The 13,518-nt window shown below is 39.9% G+C and overlaps 1 protein-coding gene across 4 annotated transcripts in view; it reads right to left on the reverse strand.

Annotated features, from left to right (window-relative positions):
• The window catches only part of G2e3 (G2/M-phase specific E3 ubiquitin protein ligase), a 30,668-nt gene extending 17,921 nt beyond the window's left edge, over nucleotides 1-12,747 (reverse strand). For 3 of the 4 annotated variants that reach the window (XM_052185893.1, XM_052185891.1, XM_052185894.1), the window contains exons 1-5: nucleotides 12,630-12,747; nucleotides 6,983-7,023; nucleotides 4,710-4,807; nucleotides 4,493-4,594; nucleotides 971-1,095 (exon numbers count right to left, since the gene is read on the reverse strand). In XM_052185893.1, the coding sequence (XP_052041853.1) occupies nucleotides 971-1,095; nucleotides 4,493-4,594; nucleotides 4,710-4,807; nucleotides 6,983-7,019 (362 nt within the window). In that variant the 5' untranslated portion in view covers nucleotides 7,020-7,023; nucleotides 12,630-12,747. Of the gene's footprint in view, nucleotides 1-970; nucleotides 1,096-4,492; nucleotides 4,595-4,709; nucleotides 4,808-6,982; nucleotides 7,024-12,586 lie in introns of all 4 variants that reach the window. The other variant, XM_052185892.1, reaches the window with a different exon arrangement.
• Between the last annotated feature and the right edge of the window lie 771 nt (nucleotides 12,748-13,518).

The following is a 13,518-nucleotide window of genomic DNA, read 5'->3' on the forward strand; positions in this document are numbered from 1 at the left end:
AATGTTTAGAGAATATATAAGAAAGAGAAAAACACAACTCAGTTAACATTCTCTTCTGTTTCACAAATGTGGGCCTTATGGTCTAACATTCTCTAATCAAGGAAAGTCAAATGCTTTGAAACAAACTTCGTGGTGGTCACAGACTAGTACCAATACTTTATTACTAATAGAGTCGATTTACCCTTTACCCAGGGAGTACACACTACTGTATATTCAGTATCACTTAACATACAAGAACATAACAACATCCATCAGGTGACATGTCATATGCAAGTAACAAACTTCCTAATCTACTTCTCTCCTTTGTATTTTCTAAGGCTTCCCCCCCCCCATTTTGTCTAACCATTATATAAATAGAAATATGAAGACTCAAGAAATACTCATGGTATCAAATGCCAAAATTGACAAAATCTTCCATGTTTGAAGCTGTACTCAAAGGGGTATGCCATAGCAATTTTTTTTAACTCTACCAAGTTTATAGGGCAATTTAATTTCTGAACCTTGTGATATAAAATGTTTCACAGAAGTAAAAATCAGAAGTTCATCCTAGAGCTGAAAGTTGAATGTGAGTAATAATCTTGGGGTCCATCTCAGACCTTGCAACTCAAGTTTTACCAGATACTTAACTGCAGAAGAAATCCCATGTAATTGTACATGGGAACTATATCTTTGGGCCATTTCTCATTATTCTTTAAAATTTATATTTAATTTTTTTAGTTAAAATTTCTTTAAATGTATACAAGGCATTTTGCCAGCATATACATCAGCACAACAACTGTATGCCAGGTGCCCACGAAGGACAGAAGATAGTATTGGATCCCCTGGAACAAAAGTTTCAGACTGTTTCAAGATGCCAGGCAGGTGCTGGAAGCGTGGCTTGGACCCCATGGAAGAGCAGGCAGTGTTCTTACTGCTCAAGCATGTTCCAGCTCCTCATATTTAATATTTAATTAACAGTTAAATAACTCACGCAAAGTTGTCAGTGAACTGGAAAATACATTCTTTCTGAAGTCCACAAGGCAAGTGATAACTTCGTTTACACTGGGGTACAACACATCCGATCGAAGCACCATTTTTCTTGCAAACTGTACACTTCTAGAAGAAATATGAAAACAGGAGTATAATATAAAATGAATGTTCCTTGCAAAAAGACTGAAAATTATTGCTATAGTACACTCTATCCTAACCCAAATGACAAAGTTTTAAGATCTGCGTTTGGTAGGTTTTTCCTTTTTTTCAGTTTGACACAGTCTAGGCTATCAGAGAAAAGCAGCCTCAGTTTAATAAAATGCCTTCCTCAGATGGCCTGTAGGGTGTGGGATCTCCACCACTGTGGCGGGGCTGCTGCTCCTGGGCTGTGGAGGAAAGCAGGCTGAGCAAGCCATGGGCAGCGAGCGAGTGAGCAAGCGGCACACCTCCTGTCTTTTTTATTTCCGGTCCCTGGGTTTCTGTCTTGAGAAACTTCCCTCAAAAAGCTGTATCATATCATGGAAATTAAAGATAAAATACACTGCGGCTGAGATTACTCAGCAGTAAACGAGGAGTACTGCCTCCTTGTTTCAGAGGTCCTGAGTGAAATTCCCAGCAACCACATGGTGGCTCACAACCATCTCTAATGGGATCTGATACCTTTTTCTGGTGTGGTAACACTTCTCTCAGGTGAAAATATTCCCAAAGGCTCACAGTGTACTCAGAGGATTTGGCTATATTAAGAAAACTTGCTGCTACAAAAACGTAAGACAGACTACCCTTAATTCCAAGTTTGCTATTAAGAGGTTAAGGAATCTTGGTACTGCACCTCAACCAAGTCCTTTGGCTTATTGGAACCATTCAGAGGATGTTCCTCTAGAGCCCCAAATTCTCTATTTCACCATTGGCTCCCTTTATGCCAACCACTAACCCAATGTCTTTACATATGACATCTTAAAAATGACTGTCTCAGCAAATAAATGTTTCCTGTGTATGCGTTGTGTGAAGTCTTCCTGAGTGACACTGCCGTGTGTCCCCATCAACCTTACTTCTCACAACTGGGACACATTGAGAATGGACTATAGTGACAGGGGAGAGAAAGATAGTTCTTTGTAGAGTATGCATCACCTGTCAATAAAAATGCCTATGGCCCATGGCTTAGGCAGGAAGTAGAGGTGGGACATCCAAGAAAGATGAAGATTCTAGGAAAGAGCCAAGCAGAAGAGCTGCCAAAGAAATGAGGGGATGGACACATGGTACCTGAGGACAGGAACTAGACACAGCAGAATGTAGATTCAAATCAATGGATTACCTTCAGTTATGATCCTAGTCATTGAAGAGCCTAGCAATATGACCAAAGTATTTGGAAATATATTTTGAGTCTGAGTCTTTATTTCTGCAAGAATGGGGCTGGGAGGAAGAACTGGGCTATGTTAGAGATTGCAGGGCATCACAAACTAGGTCATTTGTAACTAATGATAATGATAACTAGTCTTCTGTTACCCAGTCTTTCTTCTAGCTCAAGACTTTTGGAACTTGAGTCAAAGGCTTTCTCCATGCTAATTTAACTCTTGTCATTAATCTAAGTGACTTCAGTGTTTTTGTGACCTGAGTTCTTGAGCTACAATATTTTAGTACTTTTTGTCCTGAAATGAGAAAAATGGTAAATTATCATATCTAAACTGTTTACTATATAAATCAGTATCTAGTATCACATTCCTTGAAAAGAACTTCTAGTATTTTCAACTTTTTCAGTCTTCAACTTTCATTATTTCTACTCAGACCAAATACAGACTATATTTTTTTTGCAGATATTGGCACAAAAATGGAAAGTAATGGAAGCTATTGCATTAAACAAAACAACCCAAACTCAAAAGTAGATATTGTAACAAATTTAGCAAATCCTAAAATTGAGTGTGTATGGGTGTGTGTGTGTGTGTGTGTGTGTGTGTGTGTGTGAGAGAGAGAGAGAGAGAGAGAGTATTAAGGGGGACTGAGCTAGCTAGAGAGGAAGGAACCTTAACTGAGAAAACGCCTCCATAAGATCCAGCTGTAGACAAACCTGAGGGGCATTTTCTTAATTAGTGACTGACTGGGAAGACCCACTCTAGGTGGAGCCACCCCTAGGCTGGTGATGCTGAATTCTAATTTTTTTTTTAAAGTCAGGGGTGGGGGGAGAGGGCTTGGGTAAGTCCTAGGGGGCAAGTTAGTAAAGCCCTGCACTCTTAGCCCCTGCCCCCAGGTCCCTGTTTGAGTTCCTTTAAAGAACAGTGATGTGGAAGTGTAAGCCAAATAAATCCTTTTCTCTCCAAGTCGCTTTTGGTCATGTTTCATCACAGAATAGCCTAAGACAGGAACCATAAGAAAATAGGTCATTCTGGAGAAGATCAAACTCTTAATAAAGGACATTAAGTGTCCACTCTTCACTGGCTCCCAGCATAGAACACAGGGTAGAAGCAGCAGAGGGAGGAGGGAAGTGCACCGGTGCCGTGGAACAGGGGACTGCTCTCGCCCCCACCCTCACAGCAGTTGTCATTACCAGCACCAATGCGCCCCAAGATTGGCCTGTCAGCATCCCATCTTGGGAAGAGTTCATAGGTCTCCCTGCTGCCTCTAAGCTGTTTAGGCAGATGATGGCAGCTAGGGAGGTTGGTGTAAATCGGGGTCAGAAACTTTCTGAGTTTCTACAGGAAGATAATGGCAGCTAGGGGAGGGAGGGACATTTTCTTTCCTGGTATTGCCACTGTGAGGAGCCCATGCTCCTGTGAATAAAGGTTCACCCAGGATGCTTTATGTTCTCTCCATAAAACTCAGGTCATCAAAACAACAAGACCATGAACGTAAAAGAGAACGAGGGGAAGGGACCCACAGGAGTAAGAGGCAATGGAGGCAAATGCGATACAAATATATTCCATCTGTCTATCTATCTCTAGAGATATGTATATATCAAAATTAGGTAACTCATTCGTTTGTACATTTAACACATGCCAATAATAATTTTTAATGGACTAAATAAAAGCAGACAAGGGGTTGGGGAAAAAGAGATGAACAATCCTTGGAGATCAACTTCAAAAACTAAAACTAAATCAAACCAAAAATGAGTGAAATAATGAACACAAGTTCCCTTCTGATAATTTTTTTTCAGTGTAGGTTAAATTCTTCTTTTGTAAAAATATAAACATGTTTATAAAAACCCATCACACCTGGAAGTGGTGGTGCACGCCTGTAATCCCAGCACTTGGGAGGCAGAGACAGGTGGATTTCCAGGCCAGCCTCGTCTTATAGTGTGAGTTCCAGGACAGCCAGGGCTACACAAAGAAACCCTGCCTCGGAAAACAAAATACAAACAAACAAACAAACAACAAAACAAAACAAAAAACCACCATCACATTTGATAAAAATAGCCCTTAGAATAAGACACTATAGTCATAAATTTCTAATCCAGGGACTGACTGAAGAAACTTCCCAAGGCTGCATTAGCAGCACCTGTGGTACTCAGTGTAATGAATAAACAAGAACTTACCAGTTTAGAAGCTCTATTGACTTCCTTCTGGATATCTTCTATTAGGAAGCCATAAACTCCTTCTTCTTCTTTACCTCTCTGCCAAATTCCACTTGACATTAACTATGAATATATTCTCAATTAGAAAATACACTCCAAGAAAACAGGTTGAATTAACAAATGAATATATTACTATTTTCATGACCAATTAAGTGGCAACTCATACCACCTGACTTACCAAACAGTAGTAGTGGACACTGAAATTCCATTTTTCACACGTTTTCTTTTCTCCATATTTATTGGGACAGTCATCATTTTTTCGGCAGAAAACACAAGCTAATAGCAAAAAAAAAAGCAAATTTAAAATTACAAAATAATTTATAGAATTAGTGCTTCTCTGAAATGTACATGCATGTGCACAAGTGTACACATGTAAACAGTGGTCACAGTACATATATGGAAGACACCTCAACGGTTTCAGTACTCCCTTTTCCTGTTAACTGCTGCTTTATGTGTCAGCTAGCTGATTCATGAGCCTCCCAGGAGTGTCCTGTCTATGCCTCACATCTCTGTAGAACTCTAGGTTATAGTCATGTGCGACCACGCCCAACTTTATGTGAGTTCTGGAGATGGGAACCCAAGCATTCAGACCAGCATGACAAGTACTTTACCCCCAGTTCAATGCTGTCTAGATGGCCTTGGTTGGTTCACGTCTATGGTAACAGACTGCCAATCTTAAAGGAAGTACCACAGACCTCATTCCTAGATAAATGTCGTTATGCTTTTACCTATGTGGTAGCTCCCTAAGAGATGAGGTCAAATGCCTGCTTGTTTTACCAGCATCAGAATTCTCTTAGGGTTAAACACAAACAATAGCGGCAAAAGTCTAAGGCAAGCAGCTGATAGGCCCACAAAACTGGTTTAGAAGTTGGAAAGAATGGATCTACACAGGAGTAAGTGTGTAAAAAGCTCACACACGTACTGAAGTGTGCAGGGGTCTTGTGTGCACCAACAGACCAAGCTCATAAAAACACAAGAAAAACAAACTTCCGCTGCTGGAGGACCTTGAGGTGCATCCACACCCAATACTTTAAGAAGACCTTGACTCAGTAAAGGGGCTGAAGGCACAAGACACCCCAGTTCAAGTATTTATAACAGACTACTTTCTAATTTTTATAGCAGACTAGTTAAAATTCATTAAAACTATTCTAATCCATTGTATTTACTGTTAAAATTACTTTTTACTACAGCAAACACTGGTTCCTATTAAGCACACTGACCTAAGTTAAGACTAGAGGCATTAACCTGGAGGGAAATTAAGTTAGGTTGGAGTAAGAATACATTCAGCAAATGTACTACAGTATTGCATACATAATCAACATTTCCCAACTCCTGACACTGCAGATATAATCAGGAGGCATAACGTGACAAGAAAATAGATATGTGGGGTACAAGAGTTGGTAGGAGTAAAGTTCCTTATTCAAAATAAGGTGGAGGAGTCAACACATACAATAAAAATGATTGTCAAGAGAATATTAAGGTAGCTGGCATAAGGTTTGTCACACAAGCACGAGTTTGAATCTGTAGCACCTATAAAAAGGTAGTCAATTGTGCATGTCTATAATTCCTGTGCCAAGGAACCAGAAACTTGGATCCTCTCCTAGGCAGTTGAGTCAAATGGAGGAGCTCAAGATTCAGTGAGATCTGATCTCAAAAACAAAACAAACAAACAAACAAACAAACAAAAAACCCAGAAAAAACAAAGAGCTAGGCATAGCATGGTGGCACACACCTTTGATCCCAGCACAAGTGCGGGAGAATGAGTAGATTTCTGTGAGTTCAAGGCTGGCCTGGTGAGTACATTTGCTAGTCAGAAAAAAACATAGTGAGACTGTCTCAAAACAAAACAAACAAAAGCTCCACAAAGCCTAAACGGAGGAGTAGTGTATACAAGTACACAGTGATAATTTAGATTCTTCATCATTCATGATAGCACGTCAACAGATTCTGTTTTTAAAACAGCTATGTATCAACAGGGAAAATTGTAAACTTAGAAATTTTCCTTTTGCCAGACAGTGGTGGCACACGCTAAACACTTGGGAGGCAGAGGCAGGCAGATTTCTGTGTTCAAGGCCAGCCTGGTCTACAGAGTGAGTTCCAGGACAGCCAGGGCTACACAGAGAAACCCCGTCTCAAAAAAACAAACAAAAATTTCTTTTATGCTAGACTTTGTCTACTGCTTATATTGTCCTCACTTATCAAAGGGAAAACCATTAAAAATTAAAGTTTATTCAAATTCAAAGTATATGAGATAAATCATATAAAGTATAGAAAAATAAATTTGGCAAAATGTCTTCTAGCAGCAAATTTACTTTGTGGAAATAAACATAATCATTATAATTCAATAGCAGTTATTAACTAAGCATGCATCAGAAAACTCATTCTTACTGGCTGGATAGCAGTCTAAATGGATTTTATTATAATAAAAATATTTTAAATTCAGTTACTTACCAAGACTTTGTGAATTATCGGGTTTATTATCATTCATTTTACTAGGAAAAAATAAGAGCATATTGATATCTTAATTTCAAAAATCACAAATTAACGATTTTATTAAATTTAGTCAGTATATGATTATAAACAGATATATAATCATTTCATACTATAGTATAGTAGGTAACTCCCTCACTTTTGAACAAGTAATAGTTCAAGTAAAGTGATAGATTTGAAGATACTGGAGAGAATATTTATTAAAACACCTAAGTACTAGGATTGTGGGATGCCCTGCAGTGACCACTAAGTCCTACACAAGGAAGAACTGCCTGGACTCTTACACTTCTGAATATATATGAAACTAATACCCGTCAAGCATCTTTTCCTTTCCACCCTTCCTTTTGCTACGTTAGAACAGTATCTGTCCAGAAATACAACTCCTGTGTAAAACAAAGCACATTTTACTTAATTTAAAAACCTGTTTCCTGTTCGGGAGGGAGCCCCTGGCTTCCTGCGAGCAGCCATGCGGCTCCCCTGCGGCTCCTGTGCTAGTCCCTGTCCAGCACTGCTGGGAGTGAGTCTACAGTGCAGGCTGCACTTGCCAGCTGTCCTGCTCAGCAGTGCTCACGCCATTCATACTCTCACTGCCGTAAGTCAGTTCCTTCCTCCTTGATCTCTTGTCATGTCAAGACACTTGCTGCCAGATGACAAGAGCTTCCGAGGCGCTCAGTGTGGAATGCAGGTCTCTGCTGTAGACACGAGCTTTATGATGTAAGCATATCTGTCAGACTTCTGCTGAGATTCTGAAGTAACTGCAGAGAGGCCCTGAGGTGGTCCCTAATTCTTGACCCAGAGATAGATACTAAGATGATTTGTTTCATTTTAAACCAAGTTTCAGAGGTGATTTTGAGTGTTAATAGATGGGTAATATAACAAAGTAAGCCACATTCCCTTCCACTCCGCCTAATGGCTACCCAACAAAGAAAGCAAGGTAATTAAACTCCCGAACTGACAGTCTATGCAATAAATACTATAGAAATAACTGACTTTTTATTTGGGCGGAAAAAATAAACACTGACTTGCATACAGAAAAACTACATCAAAAACATTAATGTTCTAAGAGAAAAAACTTGTTTTGATCCTGGCAAAAAAAGAATCTTCCAAGTTAGGAAAATGGAAAGACACACATGGAAAAAATATTTGCAGAATGTACCTGACAAAGGATTTATGTTCATGATGCATAAGGAATACAACTCAGTAAAGGCAGCAGAATACGAAAACAGAGCTAAGGCATAGCCCTGCTATATAAGGCAAGGGTAGTACACAGGGAGCCCAGGGTTTGATTCCTAACACCAGAAAAAGTTAATGCAAGTAGAAGCCACCACAAAATAGCTGAATAAAACATTCAAACAGATTCAGAAATAGAAACCAAGAACTGGATCACAGATCTAATATATACATTCTAAAAGTACATCTTGGCTGAGCATGGTGGTAGATGCCTGGTATCAGCACTCAAGAGGTAAAGGCTGGGGAATTTCTGTGAGTCCATGGCTAGACTCATCTTCACAATGAGCTTCATGCCAGCCAAGACTACAACAGTGAGATCCTGCCTCAAAAACTAAAAGTACATTTCTAGAAAAAGTAAACAAGAAAATCGGCAACATGAATTAAGATTTGCTAGACAGATGGAGAGATGGCTGAACAGTTAGTTAAGGGGTTAGTTCCTAACACGCACATGGTGGCTTACAACCACCTCTTACTCCAGCTCCAGGTGACCCAATGCCCTCATTTGACCTCTATAGGCACCAGGCATGCATGAGGCACAGACACACAGGAGACAAACATTCATGTACATTTACAAGGCTTTAACAGAAAGAAAAGTTCGAGAGGGTTGTGGAGTAAGGTGAACTATTAGCTTCTTTAATTTGTGTATAATGAATAACAGATTATGCTTAAGAAAGACTGAAAGAGCGCCAAAGTGCACAAAAACTTTTTTTTTTTGGAATTTGTTTTTTTCCAAGACAGGGTTTTTCTCTGTATAGCCCTGGCTGTCCTGGAACTCACCCTGTAGACCAGGCTGGCCTCCAACTTAGAAATCCGCCTGCCTCTGCCTACAGGCATGTGCCACCACCGCCCGGCTAGCATTTCTTATACTTAGATCAGATCATAATAAAAGATTAGAAATCAACAGAAATAAATTATGAAATGTAGTAGTCTTAAATTACTAGATAATTGATGAACTTGAAAAAACTTAGAAACATATAGTAAATAAATTTACAATCACGTGAAAAAGAAAATATAACTTATTGGCGCCTTTAAGAAACAGTAAAAGCAGGATTGGCTTTAGCACAGTGACTGCAGACCTGTGGGAGCTTCTAGTCCCCAAAAAGAAACAGTAAAAGTTCACGGCCAGGCATGCTTACATTATTAAAACCAGAGAACTCAATGACTCACTTCAAAGACCTAGAAAAACAGAGACCAAGTGCCAAAGCAGCAGTCAGAAGGGGCAGGACAAAATTAACACAAGAGTTACAGAACTAACACAGACTCAAGAAATGATTTGATTTGAAATACAATTGACACTCTTGGCCAAAGTAACCAAAATACTAATCAAAAATTAATACAATGAAGTGAAAAAAGGGAGACATTAAATCTATATGAAATGGGAGACTCATTAGGAAAGAGGCTGAAATCTTTAGTTACCTTTTTTGTTATGACCGGTTTTTTTCAACAAGGCAGAGGTGAGGGCTTTACATCATGTTCACTGTCAGTGAACAGTTTATTTACAATGGTTGATTTCATGTGAATCTCACCTGGAAAATGTTGAGTGTACCACTTTTCCTCTCATACTCTGGATAAAAGCATAATCACTGCACACTACATCCAAGTAGTCTTCTGTGATGGCTAAAATCTCACAGGTGATCTAAATATGCACTGATAGATGAATGGATTTAAACACTCCTGCACATCTGTACAACAGAATATCACTAAAATGCCTTTAACCATACCCCTAAGATAAATTATGTGTGTACTGCTTACAAATTGAATTGCCAGATGAATTTTATATTAGTGATATCCCTTTAAGAAGAAAACAAACAAGCTGCCAGCGTGTACTGATTTTTATATGTAAGTGATCCCCAGGAAACAGGTTCTTTTGATGTCTACAGACTGGATCACTATACCCACTCTCCACAATTCTAGTGTCATCCAAACATACAAAAAGATCTCTGCAGCTTGGATTCCAAAAACTTGTAGTATTCCATCTCCAAAATCCAAGGAGAAATCATGTGAATGATCTAATTCTAGACTTGTGTTAAGTATACAAGCTTAATTCATATAGGTGTACCATTTTCTCTGCAGATGGAAGAATATAGTTTGCAGATCACCCTAGCCAGTAGTCTTTAAAAGGATGGCCCAACATTACTGGACAGATTTTTTTTTTAACAGAAAAGAATGAAGGCAAGATAGTAAGGTCTTCAGTTCTAAGTAAAACGAACAGCAAGCTGTTCTGCATTTTAGTTCTCATGAACTCATTAACTATACTGTGTACATCACTCACTTTCACACACAAACAGCATCAAACATAAAAATACACCTTCAGTATTTATTTCTCACATTTGTGTATATCACTTGAGTTTGGAGTTGGACTGTCTGCAGCCAGGCTGCAATGGCCTTTTTTTTTTTTTTTTAAAGAAGCTGAGATTTGAATCAGATATTGAAAAAAAGGGAAAACCCTGGAAATTTTTCAAAATAGCAGCTGGAGACAGAAGAATGAGACAAAGTATTACTTGCAAAATGTTTTCTTTTAGGACAGTCAAAATGGCTCAGCTGATTGCATTTGATTCCTGGAACCAACAGGGTGGAAGGAAAAAGCTGACTCTCATAAGTGAAAACAAGTTCTCTTGATCCCTACATACTGGATCACAATGCCTCTGACCATAAAGCATGCATGCATATACATACACACATACACACACACATACACATACACACACACACACACACAAACTAATTTTTTGGTTTAATCTAGTTTCTGATCTTCACTTTTCTTACTTAAATAAGAACAAACTACTAGATCCTAGTTTGTTTACTTATGAAAACTGTAAGTATCTCATACACACTGAAAGGTTAATGAAAATGCACGCTGATGTTGTACCATGGTTAGTAGCCATATCTTAAGACATCTGCTCTAAATAACCATGCTTCATATACATGTAATAGTTCCTTGAGTTGCCACAATAATTATACAAGGAAGTCTTTTCCCCCATTACACACTTAAGAGACTCGAATTGGGGAGGTTAAACAGCCAAGGTCACAGTTAGGAGGTAGCAGTTAGTAGTTAGGAATTGGAAGCAAGAAGTCTGGTTCTAGTTGTTTATGTTTTTAACTAATAAATTACTGGGTTTTTCTAGGAAGACCGTGTTTTTAAACCTCTGGTAGAATAATCTAACTTTTCAGTTAAAAGGCAATTATCCGAGTCCACCCTCTAGAAAGTTAAAATCTGTGAAGGTTGAGTACTGGCACCAGCATTGAAGAAACCTTTATAGGAGTATGCATACAATGAAGTGGGACATTTATTGATGTAGGGTTAAAAAAAAAAAAAAACAACTAAGGAAAGCACATTAGGACACAGAAAATCTAAAACAGGTGACTTTCTGGTACCGCTTATGAAGCTAGCAGATTTGCCTGCACTCTCTGGGAAAGAACAGGCAATAGCTTTGTGGCTGCCACATTGAAGTCACTTTCATTTCAATGATCTTGCTATTTATTTTTTTTTTCCTTCCTGGTGAATACTGAAAACATTCATTAGCAGGCATGAAGGAGGAAGAAATATATTTTGCTTTGCATGTTACTGAGTGCCACTTTAAGATAAATTTTAAGAAAATTTATACATTTTGATGACACATTACCAGTTGCTAAAACCTTAAAAGGATCTCTGTATCTTTTTTCTACAAAGCACACAAGCAACCTGACACTTTTCAATAAGGCAAAATACAGAACTTCTTTCAGAAGAAAGTTTATGGTTACCGTGCACATCTAAGCTGTTCAAAAACAGTATGGCTTTTTGTCGGGGTTTGTTTTCAGTTCATCATAAAAAGATGAACAAAAAGAAAACCCAAGCAAAAACGCTCGAAGAAAACTCAATTCTTGAGGCACTGAGTTCCTCTAAAATAACTCGATAATAACGCGGTCACCCAATGAATGAAGACAGTGAAAAGCGGGGACCGGACAGGACGGGTGGGGGTTGGGGGTGACACTAGATCTTATCCCCATTGTTAGCAAACTTAACATCTGTGAGCCACCGCTGCTACTGTAGCCTGTTTAAATGAGCAATAGGGCTCAGATTTTTGCGGTGCACAAGAAATGTCAAAGTGTGAAAGAAAAATACCCCGGTTTTAAACACAAAGGATACTCGGATTTCAGCTTAAATCCCCTCGAGGCTTTTCAAGGCTGTCATTTCGCAGCGGTGACGGACGGGTCTCGGGAGCAACTGGGAGCCACAACCAGCACAACTCCGTGAAACCCTCCCTCTTCTTGTCTTTAATAAAGAGTAGCTCGGGGCTCGACAGCTGCAGTGAGCACCGTCCAGCGCATGGAGAAGCCCCTACCGCTCATACCTACCCTGCCGCCCGGGACCCTCCGACCCTCCCGGACACGTCCTCACCAGGCGCGGAGCAGAAGTCCAGGGTCGCTGCGTTACCGCTCACGTAGACCGCAGCGCTGCAGCACGCCCACCCGGCTCAGCCCCATCCAACGGCTCGCAGAATTCAAATTCGTCCACTTCCGTTTACGACCCGGAACTTGCGGCTGCTCCGCCCCTCCCCGGGGAGGGGGGCTGCGTCTGCGCTTTGCCTTCCGAAGTTAGGCGTGTGCGCAGCGGCGGATGTGCGGACCTGACCAGGAAAACAACCCCCTGTCCCGCACGTCCGGGGAGACGTGCCGAGCGCACCAGTCAGCCCCCAGCAGGCCACATGCTGGAGATAGATTTACCCATGCTAATGAGAAATCGCGCCTCTGCGTATTCTCCTGGCCCTCTACTGTAAGGAATTCTTTTGCATCACAGTTCTCTATTGTCCTAGAAGATCCTTGCTTGGGTCTGGGACGTTGGGTTTTCCCTAGCGAGGGCCAGGATGAAAATTTTAATCCCAAATGTCTGGAGTTCCTGAAAGGATTACATTTGAGAGGTTTGAGAAACTTCCATAAGGATTTAGGTCCTTTAGGCAGACGTCTGAAAGGACAGAACAGTAATCCTTAGCGCTAGGATTAATAGCAGGTCAACTAACACCTGATAGAAGGGACTCGAACTTGAGTTATCCTAACAGCGCTTCGTCAGCGCCTTAATAAACGCAACTTGAAAGATGTGCTGGATTTCTAGGATCTAGAGAGCTAGCATGAAGGTAGCTAGTAATTTTTTTAACCGATGTAACGTTCTTAACAATGGGAAATGTTTATCAATAAATGATGTTTGGGGCTTTTATATACTGATACTGAACGAGTTCAAAGAGATTTTGAAATACTGAGAAATCAACTTTAGAAGGGTTATGTAATACCCT

The sequence above is a fragment of the Apodemus sylvaticus genome, chromosome 6 (genome assembly GCF_947179515.1).
Source record: "Apodemus sylvaticus chromosome 6, mApoSyl1.1, whole genome shotgun sequence".
Lineage (NCBI taxonomy): Eukaryota > Metazoa > Chordata > Mammalia > Rodentia > Muridae > Apodemus > Apodemus sylvaticus.